The sequence below is a fragment of the Opisthorchis viverrini genome (assembly GCF_000715545.1).
Source record: "Opisthorchis viverrini unplaced genomic scaffold opera_v5_59, whole genome shotgun sequence".
Taxonomy (NCBI): domain Eukaryota; kingdom Metazoa; phylum Platyhelminthes; class Trematoda; order Opisthorchiida; family Opisthorchiidae; genus Opisthorchis; species Opisthorchis viverrini.
Window position 1 is genome coordinate 321331 of NW_008751715.1, and position 22077 is coordinate 343407.

The following is a 22077-nucleotide window of genomic DNA, read 5'->3' on the forward strand; positions in this document are numbered from 1 at the left end:
ACCCGCAGCCCTCCGATCAGTGGTTGAACATTTAACTGTTTGGTCCCGAGTGGCTGATCAGCCGTGTGATTAACACTCACGTAGAGAGGACATAGCTCCACCAATCCTTAACTAACGGAAGCCACATCGCGCGGTCATCTATTAGCTGGCTCCACGAGTAACGATTTGTCAGAATGATGTTTTTTACATCCAGTGAGCTGATTTTTGGTTAATGGTATAGGTATACAGCAGACCAAGTTATATTGGAAGCTCAGACGGAGCAGGCTATATCCAAACCAAAATTCTGAGGAATTTGTTCTCCTAGATGAGGCTATTCTGCTTTCGTGCTCTTTAGCTAGTTATGTGATGCGAGCAAGCAGGGGAACGAAAATTTCTTGACGTTGATGGTATTGGCGCAGTGACGCCTTCACAACTGTCTAAGTTCATAGAGAGCATAAGGGAACGCTTGGTAGTAGACGTGACCTTCATCTGTCTGACAGGTTCTTGCATTTTGGCTACAATTTTGACTACAATATTTTCTTCCGGTTGCTTTTGATTCCCTAATCCTACTAAATCCCTGCGAATATAGCTGATTGCAAGATCAACGAGCGAACGTTATATTTCACGATTCAGGGCACACATATACCGCATATCAAAAGTCAGTAGGCGTCAGTGACAGAATTAGCGGAAATTCGGTGAATTACCTAGTCAGTATTTAGTATCAAACACACTCCCTGCAAAATCCAGTGACTTGCATGTTTGGTAGTTTGCAAATTGGCCTCGAAAACCAGTCCGACGCCCATGGCATTCCGCCTGTCTGATGTCACATAAACAGGAGCACGGAACGTGTTTTGTACTTTTAGCCGATGCGTCTCCACCGCCATGACTCGGAGGATCGGCAGTGGCTGAATCAACTGCTTTGGGTGTTGGCGAATGAGACAGCCTGCTTCCATATCCCAGCTGGCCCCCTCAAGAAAGAGACCACGAACGAAACAGCCTTGGTGTGCACGTTCGGCAACTTCAACATCATCGGGAATATCAGTAAGAGTGGCAAACAAGGTACTTCGATCCAAAGGCCAGCCATTACGTCGACAAGTTGTTTGAACCAGTGCCATTAGATAAGACTCCGGAATGTGTAATCCAGATAACCATATTACATTCGGTTCACCCTTTTCAACCTACAGTTAAGACCAAAATGACGGTGATTTTTAGCATGACCACATTGAGATAGAAGGAAACCTATACACAAAACTAAACAAATAAGTTGTATTGGTTCATCTTTAGCGCCCTCAGAAAGCACGCTAATCAGTCAACAAAGCAAGTATCCTAATGCGTCTATAAACCAGTTCTCTGACTGTTTTCTGAACCTTACCTCCTGTGTTACTGCAGATTTCTTCATCTGTTTGCACATAATCAAGATACATAATCAAATGAATAAATATCCTTCATACGTGTAGGTGATTTTTACGTTTAGGGCAATATTGCTTTCCATACCCTGCCTGTACTCAGGTGGCGATCTCTCTTTTGACACACTCTTTTCCTAACCCAAACCAATCTCCGCCCTACCAGCACGTCTATGTACAGATCTGATGGGCCTTGTTATGCGCCCTAAGCATGCGACCAAGTGGACAATCATTACCTATGTTTGTCGTTTCTAGCTGACCACTTCCTAGCACCTATAGATGGCAATAACACTGGCAAGGAGTAATCCCCTTATGAACACCTGGGACTTAAGTGGCATGGATGAAAACCGCAATATGTGTACGCTGTTAGTTTAGATGTCAAAACAGTAATTATGCAAAATACATAGGGGAGAAACAAATAAAACGCAGTGGTACAAAGGGTATCTCAGAGCAATCAGCAGTACTGGACCGTTTCTAATAGCATAACGAGCAGCTCACTATCATCCGCACTTCATAACTCCATGTGATAGCGAGAAGTATGAATTTTCAGCCCTGTGTCTTCTATTAGTTTGATTACTGAGAAATTGAAAAAGTGTTGCTCATGATTCTATTTTGCCACTTTTCTAAACCGTCCGACTGAATCGGTCATTTGGCCCACCACAGTCAAGATCTGAACCTGGTCAATATTGTAGGCTTCTCAAAGATACGTATGACAAGTATGGGTTGTTGATGTAAGGCACACAGTTTCGTAGCATTTCAGAATCTGACCAGATGATGCTGTTTTGAGCTTAATCGGGACTGTATTTGATGATCATTCATAAGATCAGAAGAGAAGTTTTTGCAGAAGTGCTGTTGAAATGGATTACGACAGAGGTGTTCAGGTAGCCCAAAAGTAATAACCCTTTGCATCGTAGTCCGCCTCAGTGATCATAACCTTGCGAATGCCAACTTCAGTTAGTTTTGCATGGCTACTTTGTGTAACGGAGGATCACCCCCCATATAAGTACGGCTGCCAGTTTCGGACAGGCTGTCTGAATGTTTCCTCGTCAATTTTCTCCAGAAGGTGGTTGGGACAACTAAACCGTTGAATAAGGAAAACAGCAGATTTTTATAATAATCTATGAGATGGCGGCGGTACCTCCATTAAAACCCCATGATCTCCTACACTGCCGGGGTGTCTGAATGGAGACAAAGAGATTCGATGAACTACCGCAACTCTCTCAAACAAATCGGGCATCCAGGTGGTGGTTATTCGTCATAATCTCGCTTGGATACTGACAGTCTTTAGCTTGGTCTCATGGTTCACACTGAAGAAAAATTACAGACGAACATTAGTCTGTTCACATAGTTACATATGACACATCCTTTATTGTTTTTGCAAGAGAAAGTGGGGGTCATGGGTCTATTACTATCTGAATGACATTAAAATCAGCTGACACTAACCATGCGGATTGTGGTTTTTCTCCATAGCACTCAGGTCACATCTGTCTAGCTGACCAGAATACTTTGGATTTGGAGTATCAATGTATCTCCAAAGGACATAACGAAGCCAGCCGATATTTACCAATAGCAGTTCAGGGCAAGCACTTTTCCTTGAGTGTAGATTTGCGACGTTACACTGTCGTGTATAGGCTGACGTACCCGTTGCCATATCGTTGGCAAAAGTGAAAAATGTTGTGTCCAATCAAGTTTGACATAGATAACGACAAACTTCTAATGTGAGTACTCTTCTGAGGTCACCTACTTGAGAAAACCAAACTCCGTTGGTCTCACCACTGTATCCAAGAAGAGGAAGAGCAAAAGTTTTGTACAGAAGTGCCCAATTTCGTACGTTAATTTCGAGAAATAAGACATGTGTTACTTACCCATTTTTTATACTGCTCAATACGCTCTCGAAAGTGAAGAATCCAATTCCCCAAAGACTTTAGTGTGGCCGGTGCCAGTCGACGCCATAATAGTGGAAGCTGTCCGTTGGATAAAGATCGAGCAAGATCATCGAGTTCGGCAGACAAGCCAATTTCTCCGGCCAAGGCGCGTTTCAGCATTTCTAGACTGTTTTTAATGCGGTGGTTTAGTAGATTAAAGCGCTCCAGTTCCTGCAAAATAGTTACAAGAGACCACACCCACTAGGAATCATCCGTGTCATAAAAGTTGAGCATATTTCAAAATGTCCTTTGTTTCGCTACACCAGATTGCTTCGTATGACCTTGAAAATTGTGCAGTAACTTCCGAGTAAACTGAATATTCAGAGTAATTTTCAGTGATCGGGAGGGAAGGTTCACTCGAGCAAAATCTATCGTGAAATCCAAATTTATGAAGGGTTCACTCAGTTACATTGGCAAATATTATCTTCATTTGGTTGTAACTGTATCTGTCAAAATCAACAAGGCTATGATAATAAAAATACCCTATCCTTTGGTTGTCACGTCGTAAGAGATTTTGGCTTTTAACGGGAGAATCAGGTTACCGACAAGTCAGAGAAGTATGGCAATCCAACCCAATTTTTCTGTCTGCCAGTATAGTCAGAAAACAAGTCCTAACACTGCGAGACCAGCCTAGCTGGGTATCTTACACATCATTAATCATCGCAATAGAGTGCTTACAATTAATTGAAAGTTTTACAAATGTTTGGCGCCAGTGTTTTCAGGTGAAGTTATGGCATTGCAGTCGTAATACCGCTGGCTGCAACAGGTTGAATTGCCAATAAGCTGATGATTAATTGGTAGCTTTATTCTCTGTTGCCGTAAATCAGGCTGTCTGGTTGTGATAATAGATGGTTTTACAACTGACTGTCCATCTTGCTGCTCTATAGCAGAGTTGAAAGTAGATTGTGTCCGTACCAAACAGGTCCCTGTTTTTTAAACTCACGTAAACCATACACTGGAGTTTTATCACTGGCAACTAGAGGTATCACGAAGTTTCAAAGTTATGATGACGCGTTCCGTTCCAGGTCAAGGGAAAGATATTTGGGGGCCATATATCTAGCCCAATTAGTTCACTGTCAGTGTCGAATTGACGTTCACTGTCTGATGCGATCGAGTGGATAATCGGATATCTCGAAAGCACGTGACAACAATAATTGGAACGGTTCATACAGAGGAAGGTTTATTTTCCAGGGTGTGCACCATCTAGCTTCGGTGTTGATCCATTTGTGCAATGTTCCGACGTGAACATATTTTTAGGCCACAGAATCCACAACTGTGCCTGTATTTTCAGCCAGTGATTCTGGTACACAATAATCTGATATAGAAGGTACTAGAAACACGGAACCCACGGACTGTAACTTTAAGCTGATCACTGCCTGGTATAATAAGGTCAAATCTGGCCAGTTCGAAGCAGAGTCCCAGTTAACACAAGAACGCAGTGTGTAACTATGTGTTACCAAGTCCTAAAGTTGACCTATCACCTGGTAAGTCAGTTTAGCTAGCTGCCAAGATCTGTATCTCTTTCCTAACTGGTTAAGCTGAACAAGCTTCATTTCAGAATTAGGTATCCAATGTTGTTCATGAGCCAAGTTCAGGAATTCTTTCCTAACCCTTGATATTTTCCCTTGTTTTTAAACCAGGACAGAGACGAAAACTTTCCCCCATATTACGACTGACCGCGTTGCACACTCACCACAACACAGATAAGCAATAAACTGGCAAAATCCCTTCACAGATCTGCAGCATCCTACCACAAATTTTCGCCTAACAAAACTTTCTACCTGGCACCGTCCTCAAGATCTGTTTCAATTTGTGCAACAATAGCGTTCAACAGCACCAATATTTCTTCAAAACTGAGGTTTGAATATCAATTGTGGTACTACAGATGCAGCAATAAGGTGTAATAAAACATTGAGAGTCTTTACCACAAGCGCACGTGTCAGACGAGTAACTTCAGATTCAGTTACCAGCCAAGCTAGCGAACCATGGGGAAAAAAACGCTCGGAAATTCAGTCCAATATCAATGTTAACTTTCACACACACAAAATAAGAACCAACGTAATGGTACCCATTTTCACCACAACTATCACCTGAATGTGTTGTGCGACAACCGAACCGAGAAAAAGAATCTGTTACAAAGGCCGGCTCAGGTCATGGCGGCGTCCAAAAGCTTTGGGGTTTTTGTAGTGCAGGCTACCCCTACCGAACGAAGCCATATTTCATGTAGCCAGTCACTCACTTTTTCATCTCCGTCTCTAGATGTTCTGGGTCTTACAGTGAGTGGACCTAGTCTCAGGCCAGGTTCAGAAACAAGCAGCAGAAATGTTCAAGTTCCTCCTATTTCCTTTCACCTAGGGTAGGTCACTACAAGATTTAAGTGCTGACCGGATTCAAAACGAATTTCACCTGTAGTCCAAAATCGGTCGGCTTTGGTTTTAATATTGAAAATCGCAGTGTATGAACTTGAAGCATTCCGCATGATATTTTCATGTTACGTTTAAACCTGTAGAGATATTAGCCCGAGGAAATGGATGCACCCATTACTACTCTGTTCCCAAAGGGATTTCTCATATAATTTTAGTTGAAGGGATTTCCTTCAACTCTAGCATGCAACTACTCGCAAGTATTGAACGATGAGGCCCAGTCGAGGAGAATTGGAAAAAAAATAATGTGTTCTTAGGTCATCCGGATCAGTTACGCAGTGTGCAAAATGCAGACACAATTGCTCCGAAGATATCCTACTTTTAGAGTAAAGTTTCTCGCCCAATGAAGATGTATAATAAATTCATCTTTCTGGTGTCATATGTGTGTCCGCTTCAGATCCATTGAGAATTAGAGCCAGATAGTCATCGCGTGACCTTAGGTTTCGGGTCACGTCATACACAACTAGAAACCTGCCGAACGATTACTACAGCACCGCCACTATAATGACAGTACTACTGCCATGACTAAAATCGGTATGTATCACGCCGCGGCTATACCGAGAAAAGGTCACAAACACGAGAACTTTTTACGTAACAGTAACACTCAACCGATTGGCGCTCCAAGATCCATAACCACACCGCTGGGTGGAACAGTAGTGACCGCAGTAAAGCAGTATCAACTGTACGTATGTTCTAAACCACGTTCTGAGAACGGTTTTGTTGTGAAAAGTTGGCTACTGAATTGAGTCGGATAGAGAAGGCAAAACGCTAAGTGTAGTTGTTTTTTATTGTTTCTCCCTACTCGACAAGTCATTAGCACAGTTTTTAGCTCTAGAAAATGGAGGAACAATTTATCGAATTTTCTTAGAAAACTCCGGGTGGTGGACAGTTCTAAGCAAGACTGACAGCTAGACTTTGTAAGCAGCTAATTAAGATTGCGCCATTTCCGAAGGGTTTTTAAGTTATTGGCAATGTTTCGTGCAAGTAATGCTTCGAATGAAGTGCATTTACAGCTCAGTGGTTAAATTTGTTGTGATTCAACCAAACTCATTTTAAAATATTAAGTCCACCTTAGTTGTCTGAATGATATAGCAAGAAGACAAAAACTGCAGGTCTTCTATCTTTTGCTTTCATCTCTTCGAAATTAATACTACAAACCATCAATTTTACATGGCACATAGTGATAAGTATCAGTAAATGATCGGAACAGAGTCAATACGGTGAAACAATCAGATCTGGATCTTAATTCGAAGGCAAGCTGGGTCGGTATTGATTGATCAACTATTTCGAAGCAATATTGTGCAGTACAGAATGCAGCAGTGGGGCCAGCTCTGACTGAGTGCAATACGCAGCGGACAACGGTGATTGACTTTTCTCATGAGAGCAGGATTACTTAGGTGGCTGGGTACCAACGAACGATTACAGCAGGTAACTTGTGCCATATGGCTGAGTTCAAATGATGTTCTGCAGTGATCGTAAACTGAAACCTGATAAAAAATTCATTTTTATTAACTGGTCAGGCTTACGCCTTGGCGTGCCGTAGACGGATGTATTTCCCTGGGTAACCGTTAGAAGTTAGCGCCCTTTTTAGAAACTCTTCTCGAAGAGTCAGGATTACAGATAAGTCTGACGCATTAGAACAAGGTACTCCTTTTGTAGGCTAAAGGAGCAAAACTGAAAACTTTTAAATACTGCGCAGGATACTCAAAAACGCAAGACTGCCACTTCAAAAGACACTGAAAGGTTTCAGTTCGAACTGTTCATGCGGTTGTACAGGTTCCAACAGAGGCTGAAGTCAAAAAAGCTCCTTCAGGAAGATTGCTGAGTCACCTCTAAAGTGTGCCCAGCAACCCTCCGCAGTGGGCACCCAACTCACCAGTAGTTTCTGTGGTGGCTTCTGTTTGCAGCCCTCTTGTGTAGAACCTAGTAAGTATATAACTGTGACCTACCTGCAAAAGAACCACCGAAGTAGGTGGAATACTAGCACTCATCGTTTTTCGAATTTGTTCCCTGTCGAACGGTTCAGGCAGAATGTGGAGAACATCACCGGCAACTTGATCAAGTAGGGCCTCGCGACTGGTCGCACCCGGTTCGTCCGCTGTTTGTGGTTGAAGTTCAATTAGACTATTCCATAGCTGTTTGGCCGCACGGGTATGATATCCGATTTCAGCGTTTGCATGTAATCCAAACACTTCTGGGGTATTGGCCAATGGCAGAGTGTGAATGTATTCTGAGAAGATCGACACATTGGTTGATGAAAATAAATTGCAGAAATTCAGCTCTGGTTACGTTCTGATCATCAGTGCATGTAATGTAGCAGAGGAAATGCTCTGGAAGTGCCATGTTCTTTTTAGATTTGCAGCACGCTATATGAAGGAATGTGGTGAACTCTATGATGGCTATCAGAATGTAGCTGGTCAAGTGATTCGTTGATTAGCTATCCTGTGTATTCGTAGGAATTGTTCTGGTTTGTTTACTCGGTAGACAAAGTCTTCTCATTATCAATTGAATTAGGAATATCATTTTCCCTAGTAGAGGAAACTTTAAGGTAAAAAGATTTTAGCGCCACTGTTGTGTGACCTGTCTTCAGAGCGGCGGAGGGGGGGAATTCCGCACTTGACCATCGATGACAGAAAAGATCATTTGCCCCCCAAAGGAGGTTAATTTATTCCATTTCAACGGGTAGTGTGTCTTCTTAGCAAAATCCTCACTCGAAGAACCGGTCCACAGCAAACTGAGTGAAAAAAACTGAGGGAAGACTGGCACTTCATGCTGCCTGTGTACGTTTAATGATGCTATCATCCTTTGTTAACTGGGAAAAAATTGGGTAAAATATCACGGATTTGAATTTCCTAAAACCTTCATGAGATGCTAATTGAGGATGTCTCTCAGCTTGGATCAAAGAGCTGTATATTTCTTTCTCACTCTTTATCATACTAACTTAGGGAGAAGAATCTTATCCTGTTGTTCACGTAAAACATCCAGTCCCTTAATCACGACGCCATACTGAAGAATCACTGCTGCTAGTCCTTATATTCTGCTTGAATAGACAAATACAACCAAGAAGTTATTCGGTCAGCAGACCCAAACCTCTCCTGATTAAAAAAGAATTTCATTCCACCAGTGAGGTCATCCTATGCTGAAAAACCGGGAACCACTGCACTTCAGCCACAGCTGGACCACACGTTCAGCCACTGGTCGGAAGGTCGTAGGTCTGAAGCCCTCTGACTTTCGTAAGATACGCACTGCTGATTATTCCCAATAAGGATGAAGCAGATGCACAGTGGTCTTCGGTTTTTCAGCACAAAATGGGCAAAAATGACAGGGCAAAATCTCAGATGAAAATGACGTTCTCTTAAGCTCGCTTAGTTTATCTTCTCAGTCTCCAAACGGTAACACACTATGTGATACAATTCCATAAAAAAGTGTTCACTTCAGAATTTTGGCCGTTCGTGGTGAGCTGCTCCTGCTTCAGTTGACAGTGACGCCAAGCAACAAAACATCAAGATCATTGTCAATAGAGTCAAGTAAGTAAACACTACAGTCGTTTGCGTACGAACGATGATGGTTCTTCTGGCGCCACATTTACTGTGGGAGTTAACAAATATGGGAGAGAAAAGTTGAAACTAAGATGTTTACAAGCGTTTCACTATCCACTGGCAAGGTCCAATTACAAGAGTAGATAAAACAGACGATCGGCGTCAAAATCACTAGTCAAGCGTAAAAGTAGCACTTAGGTTCGACTATTCCGTTGATGTCTGTAGCAGTGGTTTATGGTATTCGTAAGAGTTGCGCTTTTATACCAACAATTTTCTTATGTGCACAAAGCCTTTGATCGCAAAGTGAGAGACCGCGCCGATAAAAAGAACCGCTTAAACTAATTAGTGTGGGTTGCCAAGATTTCCAGTTTGCTCCCAATAAATTTGGGTTGCAGATGCATTATGAACATAGATGTTTTAACAAAAATTCTGGTTTAATGTGCCAGGCGCCAAAAAATAAGAACCACTTTACAACGAGGCTTGATGCGGCATAAATCGAAGCAAATTTCCAACCATCCAATCTGACTTGGAAAAGAAAGGAACAGCGACGCATGGTTATTTCTTCCTTATTGAAATTCATGAACAGTACGACTCTCACCAAGCCAGACTGGGCCACGTGAACGCACCTTGCTGACAAGTAGTGAAAGAACAACATTCGTGCTAGAGAATGGGTTTGTGCTTTTCACTGTCTTATACAAGAATAAGTAGTTCATTTGTCTGTTCGGTATCCATGACCAGGATTCTGCCCGACCCAGGGGGGACAAGTGATTAAGGAGTGGGGATTGTGGCGGAAAGCATTGTGTCAACTTCGACTTCAGGTGCGTTCAAATCATTGGATATCAAAGCTTGTATTCTTATGTACTCAGTAACTCTCCGTGACACGATACTAGCAAACCCATTTTGGACCCTATTCTGTAACACTCCGTAGACTAAGTTGATCGAATTTTGATGGAAGTCTCTGATATTTCAAAATAGAAGTTAAGAATGGAGGCGAAACAGAAGAATTTCAGAAATACTGTTGCTTAAACGGGAAACAACATAAGAATGAAAAAAGCACTGGGTAGTTGCCCTTTAAACTATCGGACAAAAAAACAAAAAGGACTTCATTTTATTATTTCACGGACTATAGAAAATGTCCGAAAGGACTGCCACACCTGCATAACGAAATTTACAGCCACATTTTCTGGTTATCATTCTTCCAATGCTAAGGGAATTCGAGTGGAATCCACATCTATTCACTGAGAATGGTGTTGTCGGGATTAAATAACAGAAGCTCGGACAATACACTCATTTGCAAATCAATTTGGTTTTCACGGGAGACTCAATCGAATCTCTCGTATATGATGTCCTCCAGCTGAATGTGCTGCAAACAAGCCGCCCAAGAAGGGCGAAACCGGTCGTGGGCTGTCGATGAGTTTTCAGCAAACTTGTGAGTAGTTTCCTTCATGAAAATATACTGCGATATCTCGAAAATCGTGCCAACTGAATCATGAGGTGGCCTGTGTGCAGCACATCCAGCTGGAGGACATCATAAACGAGAGATTCGATTGAGTCTCCCGTGAAAACCAAATTGATTTGCAAATGAGTGTATTGTCCGAGCGAAAACAGTGCAATTTGGGTTCAAGTAGATCATAAGGTTGACGGAAACTCGGGGACTGCGCCTACCTGATGAGCCTAAAGAAGGGCGAAACCGGTCGTGGGCAGTCGAAGAGTTTTCAGCAACCTTGTGAGTGGTTTCCTTTATGCAAAAAGAAGCTCGGACAAGTTTGTTGTTTATCAAATAGCAACATAAAGTTTGATTTCATTAGACCGAAGAAAAAGTGTCGTGGTGACAAAATAAATAGTCGATGCATGATTTCTACGGAGTCCTGGCGCAATGCATGGTAGGTAGCGTCGAAAAGTGTGTCAGAGTGTCCACAACCCTGTCAAGTCAACCTTCTCGTTGCCACTTCTGAGATAATAACTAATAGCAGATTAAAATATGAATGAAGGTGACATGACCCCAGCTAAAGTGAATCGATTCCACGGGGCACAAGTAGATCGCTTGATCAAATAGAGAGATTAGGATCATAAAACAAAAGTTCCTAGTCGGCTGCAGAACGAATTCACTGATTTTTAAACATGATTTGAAATGGATATTCCTCGATCTCAACGAAACCTTAGACTTGGTAAGGCAATGAGGTTTTGAATTCTAGTTTGTCCACTTTGCAGTGTGGGCCAGCTCATCATTCTTTGAGGCTTTTAAGTACAGTTTTCGGTGTGGAAAAGTTGGTCATCCATGGAAATTTTCTCCAGTGTGTTTCCTCTATTCTTAATGATTATCCTCTTTTTCTGCTACGTTTGATGGGTTGTTTTGGCACCCTAGTTCAGTTTTCCGTCATGAGAAGTGAGAGACAGAAGCCAGTTTTGCCTGACCTTTCAGTATGCCAAACTACTGGTTGCAGAGTAAGACGTTTTTTTCAGAATATGGCCACTTAATTGAGATTCTGTTCTATCAGGAAAATCAATCTATGCCAAAGAGCCGAGAAGCCTTGCACAGCTGCCACCTTCTTGAGACGGACATCAGTTGCCGAATTTGCTTTGAAATCTTCTACATGATGGATGCCGACAACAAAGTATGTACATGCTCAAACTATTTTTATTGCTATGATTGTTATCACTGACACTATCCTTAATAATTACGAACTTCGGGTAGAGTATCTCACTGTCGAAAGATATGACTCTCATAGTTCGATCAAATTCAACCACTCATTCACCAACAATCGATGCCCCCATCCTCTCAGATTGCTCCTTATCAACTGATCCCGGAATTATACAAAGAGGTAAGCGGATCTTTGTCCTTCCAGTAAGAAGCAAGTGTCCGTATAACCTCGTGAGTGTCACAGGAGAAGTATTCGAATGCAGCTGTTAGATTTCGGAACATTACTGATTGCTATGGGTTCGGTTTGATGGGAGCTGTTTTTGCCGACGATGGCATGGGTGCATGTGAATTACGGGGTTCTACTCTGCTTCCTTCCTTTGCAAAACCGTTCATCAAAAGAACATCACAACGAACCCCAAAGCCTTTGATCCCCAGGGTACATAAATAGAAAAATAGCTGTCAGCATTTGGAAAGAAATTCCAGAGGGAGGAAGTTGGCTAAATCCGCACCCAGCTACCGGTTCGGCAAGTTTTTATCTGTTGTTATTTCCCTGAAAAATCCAATTATCTACACTGATGAAGTGTTACCGCATATCCCTCAAATTTGAGCCTTTGGACATAAGCCACTTAATCAGAGTTTCTATAACAAGGGCTAATTGTCAGCATTCAGTAGGATTTCTTATCTCTGGAGAAGCCATATTCACTTTCCAGGAGACTATGCAATAATGTTATTCAGTGATTGATACTAGAAAGTACCTAGGACCGGGACGATCTCCATACTCATAAGTACATTTGAATCCAAAATAAACTGAACACTTGCATCTAATTCAGAATTGATACAGGACAGTAAAAAACATGGGACCTAAATTGGACCGGTGGAGTAATGCACAGTTCCATCTTTTCTCAAAATTTATTCATTCGACATGTCCTGTTTCTAAAGAGGATTGATATTTTGTGCTCACTTGAGTTCCGCATGCGTTTCACACCCTGACTTAATTAATGTGCTTTTTGTTTTTACCAACTTTCGTGGACTGTGTTATCACCGTTCAAAGGAACCGTACTCTTATTTATTGAAGAATTGATGGCAAACTCTACAGTACATACTGAGAAACCTCATTCCACTTTCCAATGAGTGATAATTCATGTGTCGTTCCAGAGATCCCTTGAAGGTATTGCCTTTGACGTTATATCAGATAACAGTTCCCTCCATTATCAGTTCCATTCGCGAAATTGTTAACGACAATATCTAGTATTTACATTTACAAGCCTTGAGTTCCAATGTGAATATGAGCTAACTTACCCACGTAATCATCACGGCCACACCAGNACGTAATCAACAACGTTGTTTTGATAAAAATGAAAGGTTTGAAATTCGTCGAATATGAAATCTCCAAAGTATTCATCCATATAAGTTCGCAGAACTCGACGGTCAAATTCATCAATGGCGCGACCACCGTACATCACATCGCCGATCAGATACTTGAGACTGTCCCATGGTATACGCTTCTCACCTTCTTCAAAACTCTTTTGTAAATAAGTCCGAAGTATATCCATGCATACTCGAAAGTCTGATTCGTTAAAGTCGTACGGGATGTTCCAGCCAATTTTTCCATACTTTCGTCTTTCCTGTACGACTGCATGGAAGAAAGCCAGGACGTAGACCAGTGGTTGAAAAGCCGGATGCTCACAATCGAGCAAAGTCGAAGGCGTAATTTTGTGGTAAGTTGATAGTAGGTTTTGCTTTAGTCCGTTTGGTGGTTCAGTAACCACCTTGAGAGAACGTTGAAGAACTCCTACGGGAAAATCACTACACGGTTCTGTAGTAAGCCACAGTCGGAAATCCGGATGAGGTGTAGTCAATCTTTCCAGACGTTTCTCGAGAACCTTCAGCCATTTAACCAAGAGATGACAGTTTTGTAGCATCAACCAATGACCGCGAGTAATGCAAACCTCTAACAAATTTTGTGCATTTTTATCTTGTCCTTGGCCCATTGACAAGAATTTAATGTTGCACTGATCAAACCCCTGACGGTCGGCAAGTTTTAGTAGATCACCTGTTGGATCTGACCCGGGGCTGAGAATGAAAACTATGGGGGTCATGGGAGTGCTTTGTTCGTAGATGGAGGTAAAACTGAGGATTGGCGGAGTTACGAAGCGTTCTCCCATTGTGTCAGTCACATACAACCTGATGGCTTGGTAGATGCGGTCCACACGAAAACAACGAAGCAAGCAAAGACGTTCGAACCATCGGAGATTTTTGGAGTAGTTTCCAGGCATGTGGATACTTTCAGGCGCGTCCTTGTTGTACCACTGGAACATAGAAAAAAGTTGAGTAGCGTGGGAATAAACGCATTTCGTAGCACATGAGCAAATGTTGATGACAACTGAATGGTATATGAGTTGTACATGGTACTGGTACTCTCATTTCGCAACATCCAACTATTCTTTTTGTTAGTTGAAAGTTTGATCAGACAGTTTTGGCCTCATCAAAAGTTTTAGGAGTTATGGAACACCTTGTTGAAGTTTATTCCGCTTGGTCGAAACAATAAGACCACGACAACCATTGCGGCAGACCGACCAGTAAGTTTTAAATCGACTTAAGAACATGTGGTATCCCATCCACTGTATACTGGGAAACTAGGTAATTGATAACTCCATCCCACTCTTTGGTTAGTAGCTAAAGGCAAGCTGTAATCTAAAACCGTGTAAACCGCACAATCCAGACATTTTTCTCCTTCAGGTGAACCGCTAGATTTATTCAATGGTAGCATGTTCCCGCAGAATTACCCTAACATTCAACGTTAATCAAAAGACACTAAGGGGATGAAAAGGCTATACAGAAAACGCTCCATGTTACTGGTTTTGATCATCCCAAGAGCGCAAAGTAGTCATTCGAGCGATTAACGAACTAAGTTAAACAGTAGGCGGAGAAAATGTCTGAAAATAACTTTTAAAGATCTATATTGCTAAAACCTCCTCAAAAGCTCCGTAATAGTTGCCATTTTAAGTATAAAAATCATTCACCTGTCGCACCCTTTGGGTCACTAGCTACCAGGCCACCCAAAGGAAACAGGAGAGCTGGGATACTACCAGGTTGCCCAAGTATAGGCAGAGGAAGTTGAGAGGTAGAGGTCGGGTTCGAACTATAGACCTTCAGGTCAGCCAATCCGCGCTCTAATCACTAAGCCATCTCACTCAGCATTTTAATTACTGAAATGGGGAAGCTTCTCAGCAATATCGTGTTCTCTTAGGTGAAAAATTTCGCCTTTAACGTACCAGTGAATTAAATCTAGGGCATAACGTATTACTGGCCACTTAAACCATGGGCGGATGAAATGGACAAGAACAAGTAAACATCATCCTTTCCCCGAAAATTCAGTCCTAGTCAGTTGACGTACGTTTTGATGTGTGTTCTCATGGCACGAAGGACACCTGCCTAGGCCATTTCAGCGTGGAGCCATATCTGACGATGAATGCTAGGCAGCAAGTATTTTGCCAGCTTGGAAACCTGACAGCCTTGCTGACAGTCTGCTTCACAATAAAGAAAGAAACTCTAGAGCCTGATGCCTCTTTTCAAACTTTTGGTGCTACTTTCCAAGGAGGGTAATCAGAATATCTTCAGGTCTTCCTATGTACTCGTCATAGCAAGCGCAGCAAACAAAATAGCAGTCCACGTGCGATGCTCCCAGTGGAAGCTCTTCCACTTACTGCTGATAGCATTGAGCGGGGACGCTGAAGGTCACGCTGCCCCATTGGAGAATCATAACATTTCTCATAAACTTTCAACGCCAGCGTTTATACAAAAGCACAGAATATTGGAAGGCATAGGCCTACCAAGGTCAAATCAGCTGAGACAATCCAGAAGTGCCCGTTTTCCTCCAGAAGTGTTTTATGTGGTTGGCAAAGAATGCAATCGTTTTTCTCCCATGCTTCTGCGCCCATCTTACACGCAAATCCGCTTAACTGCAGTCTGATATACGATTTTGCTTGCGGTAGCTAAAGTACTCGTTTGAAGACAACCTTCTCTATCATTTTGGCACTTTTATTCGGGTAATGATGTTGACTCAATGAAGCAGATATTCACAGTCCAGTTCAACTTAACACCTAACTAGAATACACGCTTTATACTCACATTCACGAATTTGCATATTTAAGGTATACCTCAGTTAAGAAGCGAGCGCTTATGAAGGCTCTCCTACCTCCGCAGCGCCATGTGCGTGAACTATCAACAGAGGAATAGTTTCATTGTTCATCCGCACGGAAACTTTGCATGTGAGGAAAAAATAAAGCGCTGGGTGATTTGATGTCAAACAAACCAGCTTTAAAAAGTTACCAGCAATGTTCACAATATGTATAAGGTGGCGCATTATGATGAAGTTATGCAGATAGGTCTGTCCGTAATCTTGGTATCATGCATTAGAAGGTCAAGTTCCCATGATGAACCAAAAGTGTGCTATTTTGTTATTACATTTATGAAAATTACTAGCTATTTGTTGCTAGTGCATGGACGGTGCGAAAACGTAGTCCATGACTTATTATAAACAAGCTCAAAACTATGTGAGCTTCCTGTACGAACAGTTACCTTTCAACTCAGTAGTAGCAGTGATGCAGATGAAAATAACATTTTGACTTCTGTTTATAGAAGGACTTGCTGAGGAAACCCTTTGTACCAAGTGGAAAGTTTCACCTTGTTTCGTGGTAGTTCAAGTGTGTACCAAACTTTCGGATGATGTTATTTCTACTCGTGGTTCTGTTTCGACCCTATGTACCTGCTGACACGCTCGGACAAACGTCCTACCGACTTAACTGCAGACAATAGTTCTTCCGAATTTTATGGTTTTTACTCAACACAGTTAAGGTGATTTCGTCATCTGTGCTTTTCAAAATAGTTTTAAGTAGTATCTTGAGGAGTCTCGATTCCGTGAGGGGTCTCGTCGATTTTGTGTAATGAATGAAGATTCACATGATGTCCAATTATTAGTTACATTTGCACGAGACAACAGTGATAACAGTGTGTCTGTACATCCTTTAAAATGTCAGTATGATGTTAAATGAGCCCATATCTGGGCTATTTGATGGAATCTGAGGTATTTTATTCCTGCCCGTCCCGTTTTTCGCCGTTGCTGAAGGCCCTAACACCAAGACCTCAGATCGAGCAGAGATAAGCTCGAAATTTTTCGATGGACTTTGGGTCTTTCTATACCCTCTTTCGAATCTAAACTCCACTAAATTCCAATCGGTAAAGTGTTTTCGAAAATCCGCTTCAGTTTCGATTTCGAGTGCTACTTTGTGCCTTTTTTGAACAGGATCTTCTTCAGGGTTACAGCATTATGTTACAGCCACTATGTTGGAGCAGATTGGGTAGCAACGAAAAGCCATAAACGTATATTGAGAGGTTGTCCGACTTCAAACATTCCTGATTGAAATTTAGTTCAGCATTCGTTTGCAGAATATTCGGTAGGTTGTCTACTGGAACTATGCTACGCTAGGGCATGGCTCTTGTTTTGGAGTTCAGTCACAATCCCGCAAGGCATTCCACTGTTAGCTTCAAAAGATTGGACTTGTAACCACGGCAAGGTGATCGGGATGCTTCGGCTCACGCAACCAGATAAATGTATGTCAGGGGTGGACTATAAAGACCGGAAGATATCTTCCAGAGTACGCCTGAAGACAACAAAAGTCCAGACAGAAAGCATTATTCATCAGATTGCCGACAACTTTTTGATAGCTCAAAAGCATCACAAACTAGAGATTCAGCTGGGTTTCGTGTAAGTCTTCTGTCAAAACCAAATCGGTACGCAAATGAGTGTGTTTCGTGGCACACAGTGGTCCAGTGTGACTAACCAGCTATCTCCCGTGATCCTATGCGACGTACAATGTAGACAAATGAGAACCGACAAAAAGTTGGCTTGGTTCATCCATTAATGACCGGGGTTATTGATGTAAACCACATGAACCTATAGAAAGTGTCCCTGGTACCAAAAGCAGTCTCAAGCACCAACCATCCATGCCTTGCGGAGCATTGCAACAGGTACATGCCCGTTCTGTTGACCTTCCCTGATCACATTTCATGTTCGTGTTTTGACTGGCCTGCATTCCAAATAGTCGTAATCTCTATCACAGTACAACACCCCAATTATTTCTTTCTACAATGGTGTCTCACAATCATATGCCATGATGCCGTTTCGCTGGTGAATTATTGATGATGAACAATGTGGACTGTAGACGGGTCATCCGAATTCATCATTCACAGTCATAGGGTATTGCAAAAACTTTCGCGATGGCGCTCTAGCGTTTCATGCTTGTGAAACAATCGGCCATAGTTTTGGTGAACTACCTGGAACAGGTGACAATTTTTAACTCATATTGAGAAGCAGAATATCGTGTAACTGGAGGTTTCCGAGTCCAGTGAATTTGAGGGCCAAATCTTCTGAGTATAAGGTCACATTGGATCGATTGGAACGATATGGGACCATAGAATTGTATCGCACTGCAGGAAGCGCAAACACCACGGCCTGTAGTACGATACATTTCGGCGATACCGCCAGCCTAGCGCTTGGGTCTCAGCATTTTCGCAGTGTCAAGAAGTAACGAACTCTCTAAGATATAAAGCGGAAATTTGTAGATAACTCTAGTATTGTTGCGCACACCCGCATCAGTCATACATGAGAATTATTTTTGTCCAGCTTATCACTTAAAGTGGCTCTCAAAACTGAATTTTGTTCGAACTATAAATGAAAGCTTAAACTACGGTCCGTTTTGTGCTGTTTGTATATTCTTTTCACCATTGAAGTAGCTAGCTCCTTAACAGAGAGATGCTATATCAACATAACAGCCACCATATCGACAGAGATATCAACGAACTGACGAAGTGCACGATTACAGTCGTGTCAATTACGAGAGACTGAACTCATGAACGGATGGTCCAGTTGAGTCTACCTTTAAATCAGTTGGGTGACGAGAGTTATTGGTCAATAGACATTGCAGACTAATTCGTATAGGTCAGATGAGAACGGGATCACCAGATGTCTTCAAAATGTTTGTACACATGTTTTGGGTCAAAAGGAAAACTGTACGCTGGATTTGGACTCAGTGAAATATAGGTACGCTGAGCAATGCTGCGTGATCTGGGTGTGACACCAAATGGTTCCCATTCGGTTGCTTTATCTGAACTCTGGCTACTCCCTGTTGTTCACTGACTGCAATTTGAATTCCGTTTATAGGAACCGTATACTCGTCCATACTACCTGAGAAGCGAAGACAAAAATCTATCACGTCACACACCATGAAGTGAACGATGAAATTTCCCAAGCGGATGTCGACACCTGGTTGGAAAGTCGCGGAACAAAAACCATGTTCCCTAACTGACGAATAACACCGTATGGAACAGCCTGTTGTGTGAAATGGTCGACCGTTTCTTTCACTGGTAAAAGTTTATAAAAATCGACATCAGTCCACAATCTTTTCACCCTATTCAAAACTCATCAGCTAATGGTCATTGAATTCAGATAAGCATTTTGGCTTACATGGAAAATGATTTGGGAACACTTAAAATTTTACATTCACTTGGTTAGAACATCTTGTTCAAAACATGCTTTCAGTGAACGGACATTTCTTCTTGAAACAAATGTGCACTGAAAGAGCTGCCTCAATATTGAGTAATACCGGTGTAAAAGATATGCTCACCCACTTCTGCTGTTTTCTAAGTAAGGATAAGCGAATTAGTTGGATGGTTCGAGCCGCAGTTATCCATGTATGACAGCATCATTTCCAATGGAGTGGACCGTAGACAGCCTGTATACCCATAAGTTCGACGCGGAGATTAACAGGATTTATCAAGGGTTTTGCCTGAGAAGCTCAACAAAAAGACTAAAATCGGCATGGTTTGGCGGAAAAAACAGTTCTGTGTTCGTAAGTTAGTGGTGGAAAACGTGTGCAAACCATCAAAATTGACGTTATTTGACTAGTTGTTCGAGTCACGCGATGCCAAATCATCGATAGTGGACCTCTTCATTCGATAGACGTTCTTAAGAAAGTACTATGAGGACATCTGAAACATTGTTGGTCGACCAGCTCCACTTGAGAGCACCTGAGGCACGCGTCAGTCAGGTTCCGGAATCATAAATTATGGTAAACTGGATGACAGGCTGATACATTGACATCCTTGTCTTGAAGCGAATTTCATTTCTGTGCCACAGTACATGTCTTGGTAGTAAAGACATTCTGTAAACATTATGGTTTAAGACCTTGACCTGCCTGTTCAAATATTGAACCGAGATATTTGAAGTCACAAGTATTCTATGGTGCTAATTTGTTTATTGGGAATGGTGTGTCGTGAAGGAGAAAGCATCTTAGATTCAAGGCGTTAGTCTCAAGGCTGACAGATGAAGATCACTGCCAGCTTCTATCCAGTACTCGCTGTAAAATTGGATTGTATGTAACTTGAGCAACTAAGTCATTTGCAAATTAAAGTTTCGTAAAAAATACACTCTAAACACAATGATTCAACAAGAAGTTGCCAGGTTCACTTTATCTGGGACCAAACAGATAAAGATAATCGTCGAATTGCGTTTGAGTACCGCAAGGGGTGAATTTGGAGCTGATTTTAACCTCAAGTTCACACCAGGCAAAAAGTGCGAATAATATTGGAATATGACTCCTGAGGCATGTAGTGCACTCCTGTTTCTGAGAGCGTTGTTCACCACAGGTATTGTAACTTAGACTGACGGCATAAACTGGAGAAGAAGAGCGGGGCAGCTAAAAATATTCGGTTCACAATAAGACAAGTCTCAGAAGTGATATGTTTAAGGAGGGGCGTTTGAAAGTAAACGAAGGGACAAATTCATTCAAATAGTTAACGGTCCCTTGCGTTGGAAGCAAAAGCATGCAGAACTTGCGGAGAGTAGCAACATTCTTAAATGTGTGATGCCTCCTTCCCGGCACTGAACTAGATCATCCGTTTGAATGGTTGAGGTTTTCAAGCATGACAGTGCTAGGGTTACGATACTCGGTTTAGTCAAAAACGCCAATTTGAGGTTAACAAGCATGACAGTGCTAGGGTTGCGATACTCGGTTTAGTCAAAAACGCCAATTTTCAGGAGTAGTAAACAAACTTTACTGAAAATTGTGGATGACTTTCATCTTTCTGTTTTGCTCGCTGTCTTACAGGCTTTGTTTCAAGTTCACATGACTTGAGAACGATGCGGTTAACGAGAGTCCTGACTGTGCGCAGTGAAGCATCGATGATGGACACTGATGCCATGCTGTCAATGACGATGATGATGCCAGGATCAAAAGAATGAAAGGTTAAAAAGCCTACAAGAGGTCATGGTGCAATTTGGTAACCTAAGGCGGGAGAACGGGGATAAAACACTGCCGAGTCTTGTGATTCCAAATAACTTGTCATGTCTACGGATCAAGTCAAGTAAGTTACTTCCCAGGTCTGGTTTACGGAATCCGAAATACAAGTATTATTCTTCAAAGTCCTGACTTTCGAGTTTCACGAGATGTGTCACCTCGAAAACTTCCCTCAAAATGGTCATCCTTCGCTTGATCGGACTCAGTCCAGAAATGAAAATAAACAGTTTCCTCGATGCGCATATCAAGGAAAAGTCCCCGCAACAATACTGTGCAAACCTAAACCATGCTAGAGGATTTGACAATAATGAACTAATAATGGACTAAAAAACACTGACAAAAATAACTTTTATGACGTACTATTTTCCACTTTGACTCGTTTTGGCGTATCGCTTCTGGCAAGGAACCGAAACTTTTCGGAAAGAGTTCGATTAATCTGACCATATCTTGCCAACAAGTGTCAGGTATCCAAGTGACTGGCTTGTCCAACTTGGTCTTTTCTACGGCAGTATTGCCTTTGATAAAGAAGTCCATTTCATTTGGTGACAAATTGCCCAAGTCCGCCTCGATCTTGTTCGTCATTTGAAAGCAAAACAGCAGCTTGTGTCTCTCAAAAATTCCTAGTTGAATAGAGAGTAGTTATAGAGTAGTTATAGAGAGTAGTTAAACAAAATATTTTATTCAGGGTTATCTTAACTATCTTAACTATCGAGCGGACAGGAATTCATTGCGTCAATCTGAAAACTCTGCGTAGCTTAGGCACATCAGTTTGAAAGCTATGGAGGGATCTCATGTTCAAAATTAAGTTACG

The 22077-nt window shown here is 42.0% G+C and overlaps 1 protein-coding gene across 1 annotated transcript in view; it reads right to left on the reverse strand.

Annotated features, from left to right (window-relative positions):
- Positions 1-614: 614 nt before the first annotated feature.
- T265_03876 (hypothetical protein) overlaps positions 615-22077 on the reverse strand; it is a gene marked incomplete at both ends in the record, with an annotated part of 94204 nt that continues 72741 nt past the window's right edge. The window contains 4 exons of the mRNA XM_009168468.1: positions 615-1157; positions 3248-3478; positions 7680-7960; positions 13421-14219. Of these exons, the coding sequence (XP_009166732.1) occupies positions 684-1157; positions 3248-3478; positions 7680-7960; positions 13421-14219 (1785 nt within the window). The remainder of the gene's footprint in view (positions 1158-3247; positions 3479-7679; positions 7961-13420; positions 14220-22077) is intronic.